Source organism: Dendrobates tinctorius, unplaced genomic scaffold (genome assembly GCF_039654945.1).
Source record: "Dendrobates tinctorius isolate UK_male_01 unplaced genomic scaffold, ASM3965494v1 ptg000079l, whole genome shotgun sequence".
NCBI lineage: Eukaryota > Metazoa > Chordata > Amphibia > Anura > Dendrobatidae > Dendrobates > Dendrobates tinctorius.
This window is the reverse complement of record NW_027361747.1, coordinates 19704980-19720544: the sequence shown is the minus strand read 5'-3', so window position 1 is coordinate 19720544 and position 15565 is coordinate 19704980. Positions and strand designations below refer to the sequence as shown.

At 44.2% G+C, this 15565-nt stretch overlaps 1 protein-coding gene across 1 annotated transcript in view; it reads right to left on the bottom strand.

The window, feature by feature from the left end:
* LOC141096779 (multifunctional protein ADE2-like) overlaps nucleotides 1–15565 on the bottom strand; it is a 71061-nt gene that overhangs the window by 44186 nt on the left and 11310 nt on the right. The window contains exons 2-3 of the mRNA XM_073583585.1: nucleotides 13311–13379; nucleotides 9709–9846 (exon numbers count right to left, since the gene is read on the bottom strand). Coding sequence (XP_073439686.1) covers nucleotides 9709–9846; nucleotides 13311–13379 — 207 coding nt within the window. The remainder of the gene's footprint in view (nucleotides 1–9708; nucleotides 9847–13310; nucleotides 13380–15565) is intronic.

Below are 15565 nucleotides of genomic sequence, written 5' to 3'. Positions count from 1 at the left end.
ATGAACTACTGGCTATTCTTCTATAATAATAACCTTTATTTTTATATAGCGCTAACATATTCCGCAGCGCTTTACAGTTTGCACACATTATCATCTCTGTCCCCGATGGGGCTCACAATCTAAATTCCCTATCAGTATGGCTTTGGAATGTGGGAGGAAACCGGAGTACCCAGAGGAAACCCACGCAAATACGGGGAGAACATACAAACTCCTCGCAGATGTTGTCCTTGGTGGGATTTGAACCCAGGACCCCAGCAGTGCTATCCACTGAGCCACAGTGCTACCCCGTGTGTGTGTAATATATAGACCTGACCTTCCTCTGAGCTAGTTGAGAATCTGGAGCATTACATTTGTTGGCTCCCTTAAATTATCAAAATGGCCAGAAAAAAAAAAAAAGAGCTTTCATGTGAAACTCGACAGTCTATTCTTGTTCTTAGAAATGAAGGCTATTCCATGGGAGAAATTGCCAAGAAACTGAAGATTTCCTACAACGGTGTGTACTACTCCCTTCAGAGGAGAGCACAAACAGGCTCTAACCAGAGTAGAAAGAGAAGTGGGAGGCCTCGCTCCATAACTGAGCAACAAGACAAGTACACTAAGAGTCTGTAGTTTGAGAAATCGACGCCTCACGGGTCCTCAACTGGCAGCTTCATTAAATAGTAAGCGCAAAACGCCAGTGTCAACGTCTACCGTGAAGAGGCGACTCCAGGATGCTGGCCTTCAAGGCAGACTGGCAAAGAAAAAGCCATATCTGAGACTGGCTAATAAAAGGAAAAGATTAATATGGGCAAAAGAACACAGACATTGGACAGAAGAAAATTGGAAAAATGTGTTATGGACAGACGAATCCAAGGTTGAGGTGTTTGGATCACACAGAAGAACATTTGTGAGACGCAGAACAACTGAAAAGATGCTGGAAGAGTGCCTGATGCCATCTGTCAAGCATGGTGGAGGTAATGTGATGGTCTGGGGTTGCTTTGGTGCTGGTAAAGTGGGAGATTTGTACAAGGTAAAAGGGATTTTGAATAAGGAAGGCTATGACTCCATTTTGCAACGCCATGCTATACCCCGTGGACAGCGCTTGATTAGAGCCAATTTCATCCTACAGCAGGACATTGACCCAAAGCACACCTCCAAATTATGCAACAACTATTTAGGGAAGAAGCAGGCAGCTGGTATCCTATCTGTAATGGAGTGGCCAGCGCAGTCCCCAGATATCAACCCCATTGAGCTGTTGTGGGAGCAGCTTGACCGTATGGTACGCAAAAAGTGCCCATCAAGTCAAACCAACTTGTGAGAGGGGCTTCTGGAAGCATGGGGTGAAATTTCTCCAGATCACCTCAGCAAATGAACTGCTAGAATGCCAAAGGTCTGCAATGCTGTAATTGCTGCAAAGGGAGCATTCTTTGACAAAAGCAAAAGTTTGAAGGCTCTGCTCGCTGCACTGAGGCTGCTGGAGGGGAAGAATTCGTTACTGTGTGGAGGGTGGGGTTGTTGTTATAGAGGGCATGTTTGGAGTAGAGTAGGAGGTTACGACTAGTTCTCATTTCAATGCCATAACACCCCCCCCTTGGACGTTCTGTTCAGAATATCTAGAAAAACGTGCAAACTACTGACAGAAAATAAATTACTTATTGTCATAATTCTGCAGCCCAGATATGTACTGAGATTATGTAAAAAGCCCGCACAACCCCTTTAAGGTCCCATGATTCCAATGGCCTTCTATAAGGAGGCGCCACATGGGAAACTTCCTGAATGAACGTCTTGACCTGAAGTTTGGTGGCAATTTTGCATTGGAAAAGCACTGACAAGGCCGAAATTTGGCCCTTGAGTGAGCTAAGCCCATGTCCTGATTTTAAACTAGATTGAAGGAATTCCAATATGTCCGGAATGGAAAAAACACCAGAGGTGATCGACCATGATCCTTGCACCACGAAAAGAAGGTTTTCCAGGTGCGGTGATAGATGCACATGGACACAGGGTGGAAATCACATCGTGAGAGAACCCAACCTGTGCTAAAATCCAGAATTCAACGGCCATGCCGTCAAAGACAGGGCCCCGGAGTTTTGGTGGTAAATCGGCCCCTGCAAGCATAGATCCATGCGACCTGGAAGTCGCCAGAGGACGTCGGCGACTAGTTATATTAGTTCTGCATACCATGCTCGGCACGGCCAATCTGGAGCGACTAGGATCACTGGTACTCCCTCCGCTCTGATCTTCTTGATGACCCTTGGAAGCAAGGGAAGAGGAGGGAAGAAGTAGGGGAGCCGGAACCGGTGCCACGGCAGAACTAGGGCGTCCGCTTCGATGGCGCATGGATCGCGCAATGAACCCGAGGAACCTTATTGTTTAGTCTTGAGGCCATGAGATCCACATCCGGAGTCCCCAGCGATGACAAATCTGCTGAAAGACTTCCACATGAAGAGACCACTTCCCCGAGGCAATGCCTTGGCTACTGAGAAAATCTGCCGCCCAATTTTCTACGCTCGGCCCAATAGAGGGTGTGACTCGCTTCGTGCACGGCCATTCTGCTCCGTGTACCTCCCTGGTGGTTGATATACGCTACAGCCGTGGCGTTGTCAGATTGGATCCTGATGGGGTGACCTTTGAGGAGATGGTGAAAACTCCGTAGAGCTAATCTGATCGCTCGTATCTCCAAGATGTTGATGGGGAAACGTGACTCTTGGGTTGACCAATGACCCTGTGCCGTGTGGCGACGAAAGACCGCACCCCAGCCGAGGAGACTTGCGTCGGTGGTTACTACCAACCATCTTACTGGGAGAAAAGACCTCCCTTGATTCAGGGAGGACCTCAGTGGCCACCACCTGAGGGCTTGCCTGACCCGCAGGGACAGAGGGATCCGATGGTCCAGGGAGAACGGGTTCTTGCCCCAAGCTAACAGCAACGCGTGTTGTAAGGGACGGAGGTGGAACTGTGCAAATGCAACTGCTTCCATCGCTACCACCATCTTTCCGAGAACTCTCATGCTGAAACGAATGGAGTGAGAAACCGGTCAGGAAAGAATCCGCGCTGCCTGTTGTAAGGCTTGGGTCTCTCCTGGAGGGAGAATGACCAACCCGTGGGACGTGTCCAAGAGCATTCCTAAAAGGGAAATCTGCTGAGCCGGTTTTGGGAAAGACTTTTCGAAGTTTATCTTACACCCCAGGTGAGAAAGTGTATTTACTGTTATCTATGGATTCCTCGCAGGCTGGAAGGGACGGACCCTTGATGAGCAGGTCATTCGGATACGGTAACACCACCACTCCCCGAGAGTGGAGAATGGCCATGACCTTGGTAAAGACCCTGGGGGCGGAGGCGAGTCCGAAGGGCAAGGCAACGAACTGGAAGTGTTCCTCGTGAATTGCAAAACGCAGGAACTGCTGGTAGGACAGGCAGATCGGAATGTGAAGGTAAGCGTCCTTGATGTCGATGGATGCTAGGAACTCTCCTTTTTCCATGGAAGCGACAACTGATCGGAGAGATTCCATTCGGAATCGCCGTACCTTGACACATTGATTTAACAGTTTGAGATCCAGAATGGGTCGCATCGTCCCGTTTTTGTTTTTTTCGGAACCACAAAAAGGTTTGAATATAATCCCCTGAACCTTTCGTGATGAGGGACCGGAATGATGATTCTGTCCCTTAGCAGAGCCTGAACAGCCTGAAGGAAGGCTCTTGTCTTTTTTTTGGGGGGGAGAGAAAAGGAAAAACCGAGTTGGAGGGGGAGAAGAAAATTCTGTCTTGTATATCCGGAGGACACCAGCTCCCTGACCCACTTGTCGTCATTGGGTAGATCTATGAGATCTGACTACCCTAGATGCAGAAGCCCTAGGCATGGGTTTCCAAGAGCGGTTAGGTCTGTATGAGAACTGGGAGCTTCTGTCTCCGTGCGGGGACCGACCTGATCCGGAAGAGAAGGTAGAGGAGGACCAACCGAAATTGCTGCGAGAAGATCGAAAACACGTCGGCTGTTGGTTGCGAAACAGCCGAACAGTCCCTTTTGTTGAGGAAGGAATTTACTTTTTCCCCCGGTAGTATCAGAAATGAGCTGGTCCAGTTTCTCTCCAAAAAGACGACCCGTCTGAAAGGGGAGAGAAGCCAACGATCTTTTAGGTGTGGCATCCGCCCGGCCAGCCGCGGAGTCATAGGGCTCTTCTAATGGAGATCGCATTAGCGGCAGTTTGAGCCGCGCAATTGGCAGCATAAAAAGAAGCGTCTACTACAAAGTCCGCTGCGTGAGTTATCTGCCTGGCGACAGTGGTTGCCTCCGGAGGAAGATTGGTGCCCTGGAAGTAATCAAGACTTCTGCCCAAGCGGCCATAGCCTTAGTGACGAAATTGCAGCTAAAGATGGAAAAAGCGCTGCTCCTGAAGCTTAAAAAAAACCTGAACGGGCAAGGTAGTCAATTTGACGATCGAGGGGTTTCTGACTGAGGAACCCTCAGAAACAGATAGGAGCGTTTTAGAAGCAAGACGCGATACAGGAGGGTCCACCAGAGGGGACTGTAACCAATCCTACATTAGGTCTGGATGAAAAGGGTATATAGCCTGAGTAGACTTTTGCCCTGTGAACCGCTCATGTGGCCGATCCCTATGTTTCTGGACGGCTGGTAAATAACCTGCGCACACGCTAGGTTTTCTTAAATGAGATAGGGAGTGCTGGAGTGGGAATATTTTCCTCATCCAACCTCAGAATCCTGTTGACTGATTCTATAAGAGAATCAAGCGACTCTTGATTAGTTGGGGGATTCTGAGGGGCTGACGTGTCAGATTCGAATTCAGAGTATTGCTCGCTGTGAACCTCAGAAGGAGAGCAAGAGACAGGAGTTGCCGATGCAGAGGCGCGAACGTGACTAGGGGACGTGTCATGGGTCCGCTTTCTAGACACCTGACCATCTCTTGGACGAGTATGACCCCTGCTGGTGGACAGTTCTCGGACAACGCCAAAGCCCCCCTCGGGAGGTAAGGACGCTTTCTGACTTAAAGAGTCCTCCCGGAGGGAGAATATAGCCTGGGTCAGAGACTCCACCGGCTGTGACAGGGACGCAGCCCCCTCAGGGGAACTAAACGCAGGAGGCCCGTCAGCAGCGGCGGCGAGGTCACCGGGCATCCGGCTGTCCAGAGCAGGTATAGCGCTCCTGATAGGGTTAACGGCAGCTGAAGAAATGTCCCCCGAGATTAGAATTGCACGTCTCGTAAGTAATGAGAGGCGCCAAGAGGAGGGGGCGGCGACGTTAGCGCGGGTAGAGCTATTCAAATTGCAGCCTAGTACGCCGGAAAAGCCGGGGACTAAATTTTTGGCCTACACGCGGTAGGTGCTGGGAGCGGGGAAGCGCTAGTGGGCGGCGCCATTCAAATTGGCCGGAAAAGCCGGGGACTAAATTTTTGGCCTAACCGAGCGCCGAGAGCGAGGGGCGGGGGGGCCTGCGATGGGGCGCCAGTGCACCGCCGCTGACGTTAAATCAGCGCTTCTCCCGGCGGGGCAGGACCGGACCCCATACCTCCACTCCTGTGTTCTGGCAGGTCGCCGCTGTCCGGGGTCTTCCAGTTGCAGGTGTGTGTCTCATCCTCCGGGCGATGTAGCAGAGCTGGAGGAGGTCTTAAAAGGGGTATTGCTCAATCGATCCACCCTGTGGTAGGGGAATGGAGAGCTCTGGGGCTGATTCAGGGCGTCCGAAAAAGCGCTGCTCAAGTCCTTCTCCATGCAGTCCTGTGCTACATCCTGTTGCGCTTGCCCTCGTATCCGTGGAGTACCGACCGTAAGGGAACCATCGTCAGAGGAATCAACCCCATTTGTCGCAGGAAAGTGTATGGGGAGGTATAATCCGCGTGCTTGCCTGTTGTTGGTTCGGGGGACAGCGGGCCGTAGAAAGGAACCGTCACCCCCTTCCCTCCGTTAAATAAAAAAATAAAAACTTACAGAAAATTCAAAAATAAAATAAAAACGGTGGGGTCTGAAACCAGACCCAAGTGCCTCCTACAGACACTAAGCAAGAACTGGAGAAATCTCAGCCAGCGAGAGGGTGTATACTGCAGGGGAGGAGCTAACTTTTTTTCTGGTTTACTTAGTGTCTTCCTAGTGGTCAGCAGCATAACACCCACTGTTTCTGTGTCCCCCAATGAGGCATAGGAGAAATAACCTGTGCCATTTATAACTTCAGTAAACCTACCTGACTACCCGCAGGATTGATATAGTCCTATTAGGAGCAGGGCTGTGGAGTCGGAGTCGGAGTTAGTTTTGGCTGGAGTCGGAGTCGGTAGAAATGTACCGACTCCAGCTTTAAAAAAAATGTATTAATATTTCATAATTGAACTTTCATATGAATTTTATAAATGTTACTCAAATATATATGTTCTATCAAACTATGAACAACAGTGATAAGCAGTTCTGCTGGAGATAGAGACATTTCTTACTTCTTGTGTGTCACTGTTCTCCACTGCCCTTATCTAATCTTATACTTGGTTAACCTCATGCTGCCCCAACCCCCCTACTTACAATGTATGAAACTGAAAGTGAAAATGTGTTGCAAATTCTTAGTAGTAAAGCTCCTCCTCTAGACTAGATCATAGTAGGTTTGCATCTTCCAAGCATCTCACAGCTGCCTGCTACTCAGAAGAGGAAGACTGTAAGAAGTATTATCCTTTCAACAAACTTTGCAACAGTTAACTGTGAGTACATGAGGAATAATAACAGTATTACTGACCACTATATCAGTTGTACGACCTGGCAATAATTTTGTACAATTGTTTTTAGGAAAAACAATTGTCATTTGGATTGTGAATGCAGAATTAAAAACCTGAGAATGTCAAAGAAGCATCACATTAAATCAGCTGTATTTGAACATTTCACCATCACTCAAGATAGAAAACATTATGTCTGTCAGTGTATGACAAATGATCCAGACGAAAACAAATGCTGTGAAGCCAAGATGAGTGCATATTCAGGCAAAGATAAAAATGCTCCTACCAAAGCTTCTAATCTAAAGAGACATTTACAGCGCTTTCATCCAGAAGTACTGAAAGCAGTGGATGAGAAAGACTGCAACCAAACCAATGAACCAGTGCCCAGCTCTTCCAGCCAAACAAAGGAGCAGAGAACTTTGCAGCCATCAGTTGCAAGATATTTTGTCAGTGACAAAGTTACTGTGACAATGACAGTAGATACATTTAAAAAACAGATCATAGAGCTTGTTGTAAAGGATAGTGTGCCTATTTCACCATTTTCACGACCAGCTTTTATGTGTCTGAATGGGGAAATGGCCCGCAAGCTTGGTGTTTCTCTGGAGAGAGAGAGAGTATTAGAAAATTAGTAATCGAAGAAGCTTTTAAACAAAAGGAAGAACTTAAAAAAACTCTCAAGGGACGCTTTCTGTTTCTTAAACTGGATGCCTGCACACGTCACAGAGTGAACTATTTTGCCATCAATGTCCGATTTGTTTGTGACAAAAATGAAATAGTTACCAAGACATTGGCAGTAAAAGACACCAAAGCTCATCACACCAGTGAGTTTCTCCAGGTCTTGGTGGAAAACGTTCTGCAAGACTATGAACTTAAAAAAGAGCAAGTTCTTTCTGTCGTAACTGACAATGCTTCAAATATAAGTACTATTAAGCTAATGAATGAGAGTAATGATGGTGACCAGCAGCTAGAAGAACATTCTGGGTCCACAGACACAGAAATGTTTGAAATAGAGGAACACAGTATTGTAACTGAGGAGCAAACTGAAGTTGCTTCAGATGAACAGCAACATGATAGTTTAGATGATCTTGTTGAAACTGTGTCAATATGTTCTTTCATTCATCACATGTGCTGTGTTGTGCATACGCTACAGCTGGCTATAAGAGACAGTCTGCAAGAAGGACATGCTGCTGCACTGATTGGCAAGGTGAGAAAATTGGCTACTGTTGCCAGAACCCCTAAAGTTGACTCAATTTTGAAGAGACGTGCTGGAAAAGGGGCAATTATTGATCAAGCCACACGATGGGGCAGTACTTAATGATTCAGCGTTGGTTGAACTGAAAACCTTTCTTGTAGACATGGCTAACCCTCAACTGACGCTAAATGAAAGTCAGTGGAATCAGGTGACTGAGCTGGAAAAATTGCTAGAGCACCCATTTACAGTGACTAAAAAATTACAAGCAGAGGACTTAACTCCAGGTATTTTCTTAAAGGAGTGGAAGAACCTGATGTTTCGCCTGTCCCAAAGAGGAGGGTTAATTGCAAGTGGCATTGCTACATCAATGAAACGGAGAGAGGAGCTACTATTACAAAATAACATTCTTTTGGCAGCTGTTTATGTAGACCCAATGCATCGGATTCTTCTAGATGATCAACAGCTAAGTAAAGGAAAAGAAGCTCTGTTTGAAATAGCAGTAAGGATGAAAGGGTTGCAGAACAGTCAGGAGGAACAAGAAGAATTTGGTCGTCCTGCCACATCTTCACCCTCATCATCAACTGATGAAGAATTTAATTTCGAAAAATATTTGGATCACAAGGACCGTGCAAAGCGTTCCCGCATAGAAGAGTCATCCCCATCAAGGAACACAGCCAGTACATTTCAGCAGAATTTTTCATGTGCACTAAAAGAAATTGAGAAATTTGACCGTTCATCAAAAATAACAGTGCAACAAGCGATTCCTCTGTATCCTGACATTGTCAGAGATGTTGCCCGAGTGGTTACTGCTTTGCCACCAACACAAGTTAGTGTAGAGAGGTTGTTCTCTGCTCTCAAAATAATTAGATCAGATTTGCGGGCATCCATGAAGGAGGATCTGACAGAGGCAATACTTTTTCTGAGGACAAATTTATAGATTTCTTCTTATTAACTGCATAAAAGTATTTATTGCATATTTACTTACAGTTTAGAAAAGTTTATAAAAGTTATTTGCTATATTCTAATTGTATTCTAATAAATGTAGTTTTTGCTCTAAGTGGTCTGATTACTTATATGATGGTGAGAAACTGAATAAGCACAATGTTTAATATTTTACAACAGTAAACTTGTTGTTATGAATTGGCCATTTATGAAGGAGTCGGAGTCGGAGCCTGATAAAATCCAGGAGTCGGAGTCGCAACTGTGGCTTACCGACTCCACAGCCCTGATTAGGAGCAAGGTGCAGTACAATATATGGTGGCATGTAGGGGCTGAACAATGACTGTAATGATTACATGCAGGCAGTTGAGGAAAGAAGAAGAGGTGAAAAAATTGTAAAGATTTGATTACAAATGTCCTAGCCACAATGCCTGAAGCACTGATGGGAAAATTCATGGACTACTACTTAAAATGTATGAACAGCTTTGACATATTAAAAAATATATATACAATATATATATTTTGGGGGTGGTAATTGGTTAATATTTAGTTATGTACACTGCACTAAGCTTCATTCTGCAATCTTCCTTGTTTCCTTCATTTTCAAGCCCAATATTATGCAGTTTGTAGCCTAATCTACGTTTCAGAATTTTTTTCTTGTGGGAGTGTCTCTCCCAGTAATATAGGCTGGATGTGAGCTCTGTTTGTATCTGTGGATCTGTTAATGTATGGAAGAACATTTAGAAAGTTGCTTAAATTTGCATTTTTGAAGCAAAGAAACAATATAAAGGTATGCATTGTCTTTAACTTCATAAATCATTGATATTCCATATATTAGTGTGATAAGAAACTCTACCATAAACTGAATAAGTGGTCACACTGGTTCACAGGTCGTACCTTCCAGCTGATGAGACATCTGCTCCCCATCCCATATATGGGGCAATGATCTGCTGTCACCGGCTCCTCTAGCGCCGAGTACGGACGCTATTCTGAACTCCTTATCCACCCCTCTCTCCAGCTTAGAGACATCATCTACTGTAAAAAGCAGAAATAAAAAAAAAAAAAAAACTCAAGTCACTATGCTTCTATACATTAAATACGTATTATTTGCATTAAAGGGAAACCAAGTTTTTAAGTAACTTTTCAGAATGCGTGGCTCTGTGTGTACATGTGGAGTCTGTCAGCCCCAAAACTGATCTATTTAAACCAGGGCTGTGGAGTCGGTAAGCCAAACCTGCGACTCCGACTCCTCAATTTCCCTTACACCGACTCCAACTCCGACTCCACGACTCCGACACATATTGCTTATATTTAAGTGAAAAATTTATTGTAGTACAATGTGAACCTCAGACATTTAATCATTTTTATGATCCAATAATCAAGATATTTAGATAGAACAGAATATATATTGGTGTACTACCCGGTTTTCATTCTTTTTGGTACAGATACGATATGGATAGACAGATATGGATAAATGGATAGATAGAGCAGATTTCTAATCTGCTTTTGCTATTGAGTAACATTATCTATGAGCTCAAAAACCTTTCAGGTGATGCAGTTTTTTAAAAAGATGATCAACTTTTGCAGCTGAAAAACGTATCCTCAAAAAACACAGGAAAAACGCTGTGTGTGAATGTAGCCTTAGATCAGGAATATAACAGCCATTTATAGGACATTTCATAACTTTCCCAAACTCCTATGAAAAAATATTCAGCACATCCTGCATTGAATTACTGTACCCAATTTATTATATATTTTAGGAGTCGGTCCATTTTATACCGACTCCAACTCCGACTCCACCAAAATGAGCACCGACTCCGACTCCACGACTCCGACTCCACAGCCCTGATTTAAACCTTCATGTAGGGAGCACAGCCCCTATAAGACTCATACATGTACTGTACATTTTAGTAACTGTATTTTAAAGAAAAACAGTTTTATTACAAAAGTAAATGAGTGGGCTTGGTTGCCCAGATCCGTCCCCACCATTACAATACTCCTGTCCTCATGGTGAGTGGCAGCACCGACTCTGGAGCACTGCTTGATACAATGATAAGCGGTGCATACTGACACTGGAGGGGCCGGGCGCCTGTATATACAGTGTCAGCTCTCATCCCTGTCCTGTGTATACAGTCAGTCACTATACACAGGATTACAAAACAGGGGCGGTCAATGCTGACATGAGGGATGAGAATCTGAACACTGTTGACTGTATGCGTGCACTTGCCCCCAGCATCTCAATGTGTGCGCTTTCATCTCCCTTTCCTGTGAATAGGAGCCACTCACTGCACACAGTATCATACAGAAGCGTGCAGCCAGTATACACAAGAGAGGGAGATGTGTGCATGCAGACACTGACATGGTGCGCGTTCTCTATTGTCAGCACTGGCTGCCGCTGCTTTATAGTCAAGGGTGTAGAGCAGAGCCACTACAGACAGGAGAAGGGAAGAGAACTCTGTCCCTGCACACACTGTGCAAGCAGGGGCTAGGCTGCCCAACTATCACTACGAGCTGGGGAATTAGATCCGGCAGCGTTCCAAAGCAGGCGCTGCCAATCACTGTAAGGAAAGGGGCAGGGTACTGTAACTGAAGGGGTGGAAAGGGGCACCAAGCTTTTGGCTATGCCAAAGGTGCACCAAAGCCCCCTTATTTGCATAGCTAATAAAATGTTTATTTTTCTTTAAAACACATTTACTCAAATCTACAATACAACTATGATATTTAAAAGAGAAGGGGGCCAAGTCCCCTCTATGAAGGCTTAAATAGTTCAATTTCAGTTTTGGAGATGACAGATTGCCTTCAATTTGCGATAGATTCTCAGCTGGTTGAAGGAGACGAGCTGCTATGATGCCTCTCATGCACAGAGCAGCACGGAGGCATTCCTGATCTTCACTACTTTTTTTTAGCACACAGATAAAAGCATGGAGAACATTATACAGCAACAATGATCACTGTGGGTGTGAATCCAGCTCTAGGATGAGGTAAAAAAACAAAAAAAACTAAACACTTATTGGAAAGCACAGCACCATCTTTCTGTGTCTCCCTCTGCCTGTTTCCTCACTCTGCTCCTCACTTCCATCTTCCATAGGGTTTAAGAAATGTAACCTGACAGCTCTGGCAATCTGTCTGAGCAAAACAATAACATAACAGAATAATAATAACAGATTATTTCTAATTTTTTATCTTTAATAGTACAAATTGCAAGAAATATCCAGCATCCGTACATCTGCAAGGAGTTTGTATGTTCTCCCCGTGTTTGCGTGGGTTTCCTCCCACATTCCAAAGACATACTGATAGGGAATTTAGATTGTGAGCCCGATCGGGGACAGTGATAATTTGTGCAAACTGTAAAGCGCTGCAGAATATGTTAGCGCTATATAAAAATAAATAAAATAAAGCTGCAAATGACAGGAAATAAGGTGAAACATGAGGGCCATAGTAGAACTTTCCCTGACGAAGCTGTGGTCAGCAGCGATAGGCGTGGGGTTCCAACATCATCTTGGTCCTGGGACCATTGTCCCTCCTGCCCTGACAACCCTGATGCCCTGACATTTGGTGACTTGTTGGCTATTTTCAAGCCTTACAGCTTATTTTCTCATTAGGTCATTCTCATTACTTGCACTTAAGGGAGTTTCCTCCCTTTCTCCTAGGGACACTTGCTTTCTGTTTTCTATAAGCACTTCATGTGGTTATTTATATTCCACCCAGGGCTTTGTTTTCCATAGGCTCCTGGGGACGCCCAGGTTGGCATTATATTTGCATAGATTTAAGGCTTATATTTATTGCATTATCTCAGGGACTCTTCATTTACTTGTATTTATCATAATGTGGTTTTTCTATGGGGTTGTTGCATTGTTGTTTCATGGGACCTTAATGATGTGTCTTTTTTAAATGATTTTGTTAATTTTTTTGTCTACGAATAAACAAATTTTCGCATATTTACACGTATCATTGCCCAGATATATTCTTATCTATGCGTGTGCGCTCCTTGTGCATGCATCGTTCTCTTTTCTCCGGCCATAGCAGAACTTGAACGCTAGCATATAATAGGATCGTTAACGGTGTGGTGCCTATTGGTGAATCATAAAACACAAACGACCAGTCATAGCAACCTCCAACCATTACAGCCCCATCAACTCACCATTCTCCCCAAATACAAGGTGGGAATAAGAAAATGATCAGGGTAAGTAAGAGTAGCGGCATTTATAACCAAATAAATTGCTGACCTTTTCTTGAAACATGGAATTGCTAAGCCGGGCAGATGAAGACCCAGTTGGCCAACGCCAAGGCTTGGCAGTCTCCGTGATCAGAGTTTCTGCCCCTGGCTATTAGTGCAGGAGTTTGGCCATCAGAGGCTGTGCCCATACAATCAGCAATGACGGCCAGGCATGCTCCTCACTAAAAACATACGTGTACGGGGAAGCGCTAAAAGGGCTTTTGCTGCGTTGTACTGTGGTATATGTTAGCGCTATATGGAGAAGATTCCTGTATACACTCACCTGCCTCCATCGGCTCCTCCTTTATATTCTGCATGGCTAGAAACATACAGTCATCCCTCGGAGCGTAATCTACGAAAGGAAATGCAGATGATGATCTCAAATCGGACAAATCATATTAATACACGGAAGAAATGATGTGCAACTCCTGGATCAAAGGAGGGAACTTGCCTCTCCATTTCCCCTGCACTTGGTAGATCTTGTAATACTGAGAACTGCTGTGTTCACACCACTTACTTTATAATAACTATTTATTATTATTATTTATATAGCACCATTGATTCCATGGTGCTGTACATGAGAAGGGGTTACATACAAATTAACAATGACAGACTGATACAGAGGAGAGAGGACCCTGCCCTTACAGACGTACATTCTATACATTTCTACTGTTCGAGTGTACTTGTTACCGGAACCACCATTACTTTATATCACATTAGCATATTGTCAATTTGTTAGTAGAGTTATTTAGAGGCTGTTAAGCAACTTAGAGATAAATACTGATTACTGGCATTATGCTGCGCTTTTCACTCCTCTTTTTGGAGGTTTTTGGCCCTGTCTTTTTTAACCTTATTTATCACTGCTTTAATTCTCAGTTTAATAAAATGTACTTTTAATCTTATATCTTGAGTTGAAATCGCTTCTTGTCTAGTGGGAACTTGCCACAATAGACTAATTTGATGCATCAATATTCTAAGTCTGGAAAACCCCTTTAACCCCAAGGGTGGTTTGCACGTTCATGACCGGGCCAATTTTTACAATTCTGACCACTGTCCCTTTATGAGGTCATAACTCTGAAACGCTTCCATAGATCCCGGTGATTCTGACAATGTTTTCTCGTGACATATTGTACTTCATGTTAGTGGTAAAATTTAATTCAAATAACTTGCGTTTATTTGTGAAAAACAACGGAAATTTGGTGAAAATTTTTAAAATTTTCCAACTTTGAATTTTTATGCCCTTAAATCACAGAGATACGGCACACAAAAAACTTAATAAGTAACATTTCCCACATGTTTACTTCACATCAGCACAATTTTGGAACCAAAATTTTTTTTTTGTTAGGAAGTTATAAGGCTAAGTGCACACGTTGCAGAAAATTTCTGCACAAAAACCTGAATCCCTTCCCAGAAACAGCACCTATTTTTCCGCGGCGGTTTTTGTGCGTTTTTTGCACAGTTTTGATGCGTTTTTTACCGCAGCGGTTTCTAAAAGCATGGGAGAAGCCTAAACCGCGGAAAAAAACGCAAAATTAATGTGCATGCTGCGGTTTTTACCGCGATGCGGTTTTTTCGCGGTAAAAAACGCATCAATGTGCACAAAAAGTGCAAAATGCATAGAAATGACTGTGCAGCTTATTTTTAGCGGTTTTATAGCGGTTTTATAGTGAAAACCGCGGTAAAAACCGCTAAAAAAACGCTGTGTGTGAACACAGCCTAAGGGTTATAAATTGACCAACGATTTCTCATTTTTGCAACACCATTTTATTTTTACGGACCACATCACATTTGAAGCCACTTTGCGGGGTCTATATGATAGAAAATACCCAAAAGTGACATCATTCTAAAAACTGCACCCCTTAAGGTGCTCAAAACCACATTCAAGAAGTTTATTAACCCTTTCGGTGCGTCACAGGAATTTTTTGAATATTTTAAAAAAAATGAACATTTAACTTTTTTTTCACAAAAAAAATATTTCAGGTTCAATTTTTTTTATTTTACCAAGGGTAACAGGAGAAATTGGACGGCAAAAGTTATTGTGCAATTTGTCCTGAGTACGCTGATACCTGATATGTGGGGGGGGGAACCACTGTTTCGGCGCATGGCGGAGCTCAGAAGGGAAGGAGCGCCGTTTGACTTTTTCAATGCAAAATTGGCTGGAATTCAGATCGGACGCCATGTCACGTTTGGAGAGCCCCTGATGTACCTAAACAGTGGAAACCCCCCACAAGTGACCCCATTTTGGAAACTAGACCCCCCAAGGAACTTATCTAGATATGTGGTGAGAACTTTGAACCCACAAGGGCTTCACAGAAGTTTATAACATACAGCCGTACAATTAAAAAATGATCTTTTCACCCTCAATTCTTATTTTTCCAAGGGTAACAGGACCCTAAAAGTTATTGTGCAATTTGTCCTGAGTACGCTGATACCCCATATGTGGGGGTAGACCACTATTTGGGCGCATGGCAGAGCTCGGAAGGGAAGCAGCGCCATTTGACGTTTTTGACTGGAATTGAGATCGGACACCATGTCGCG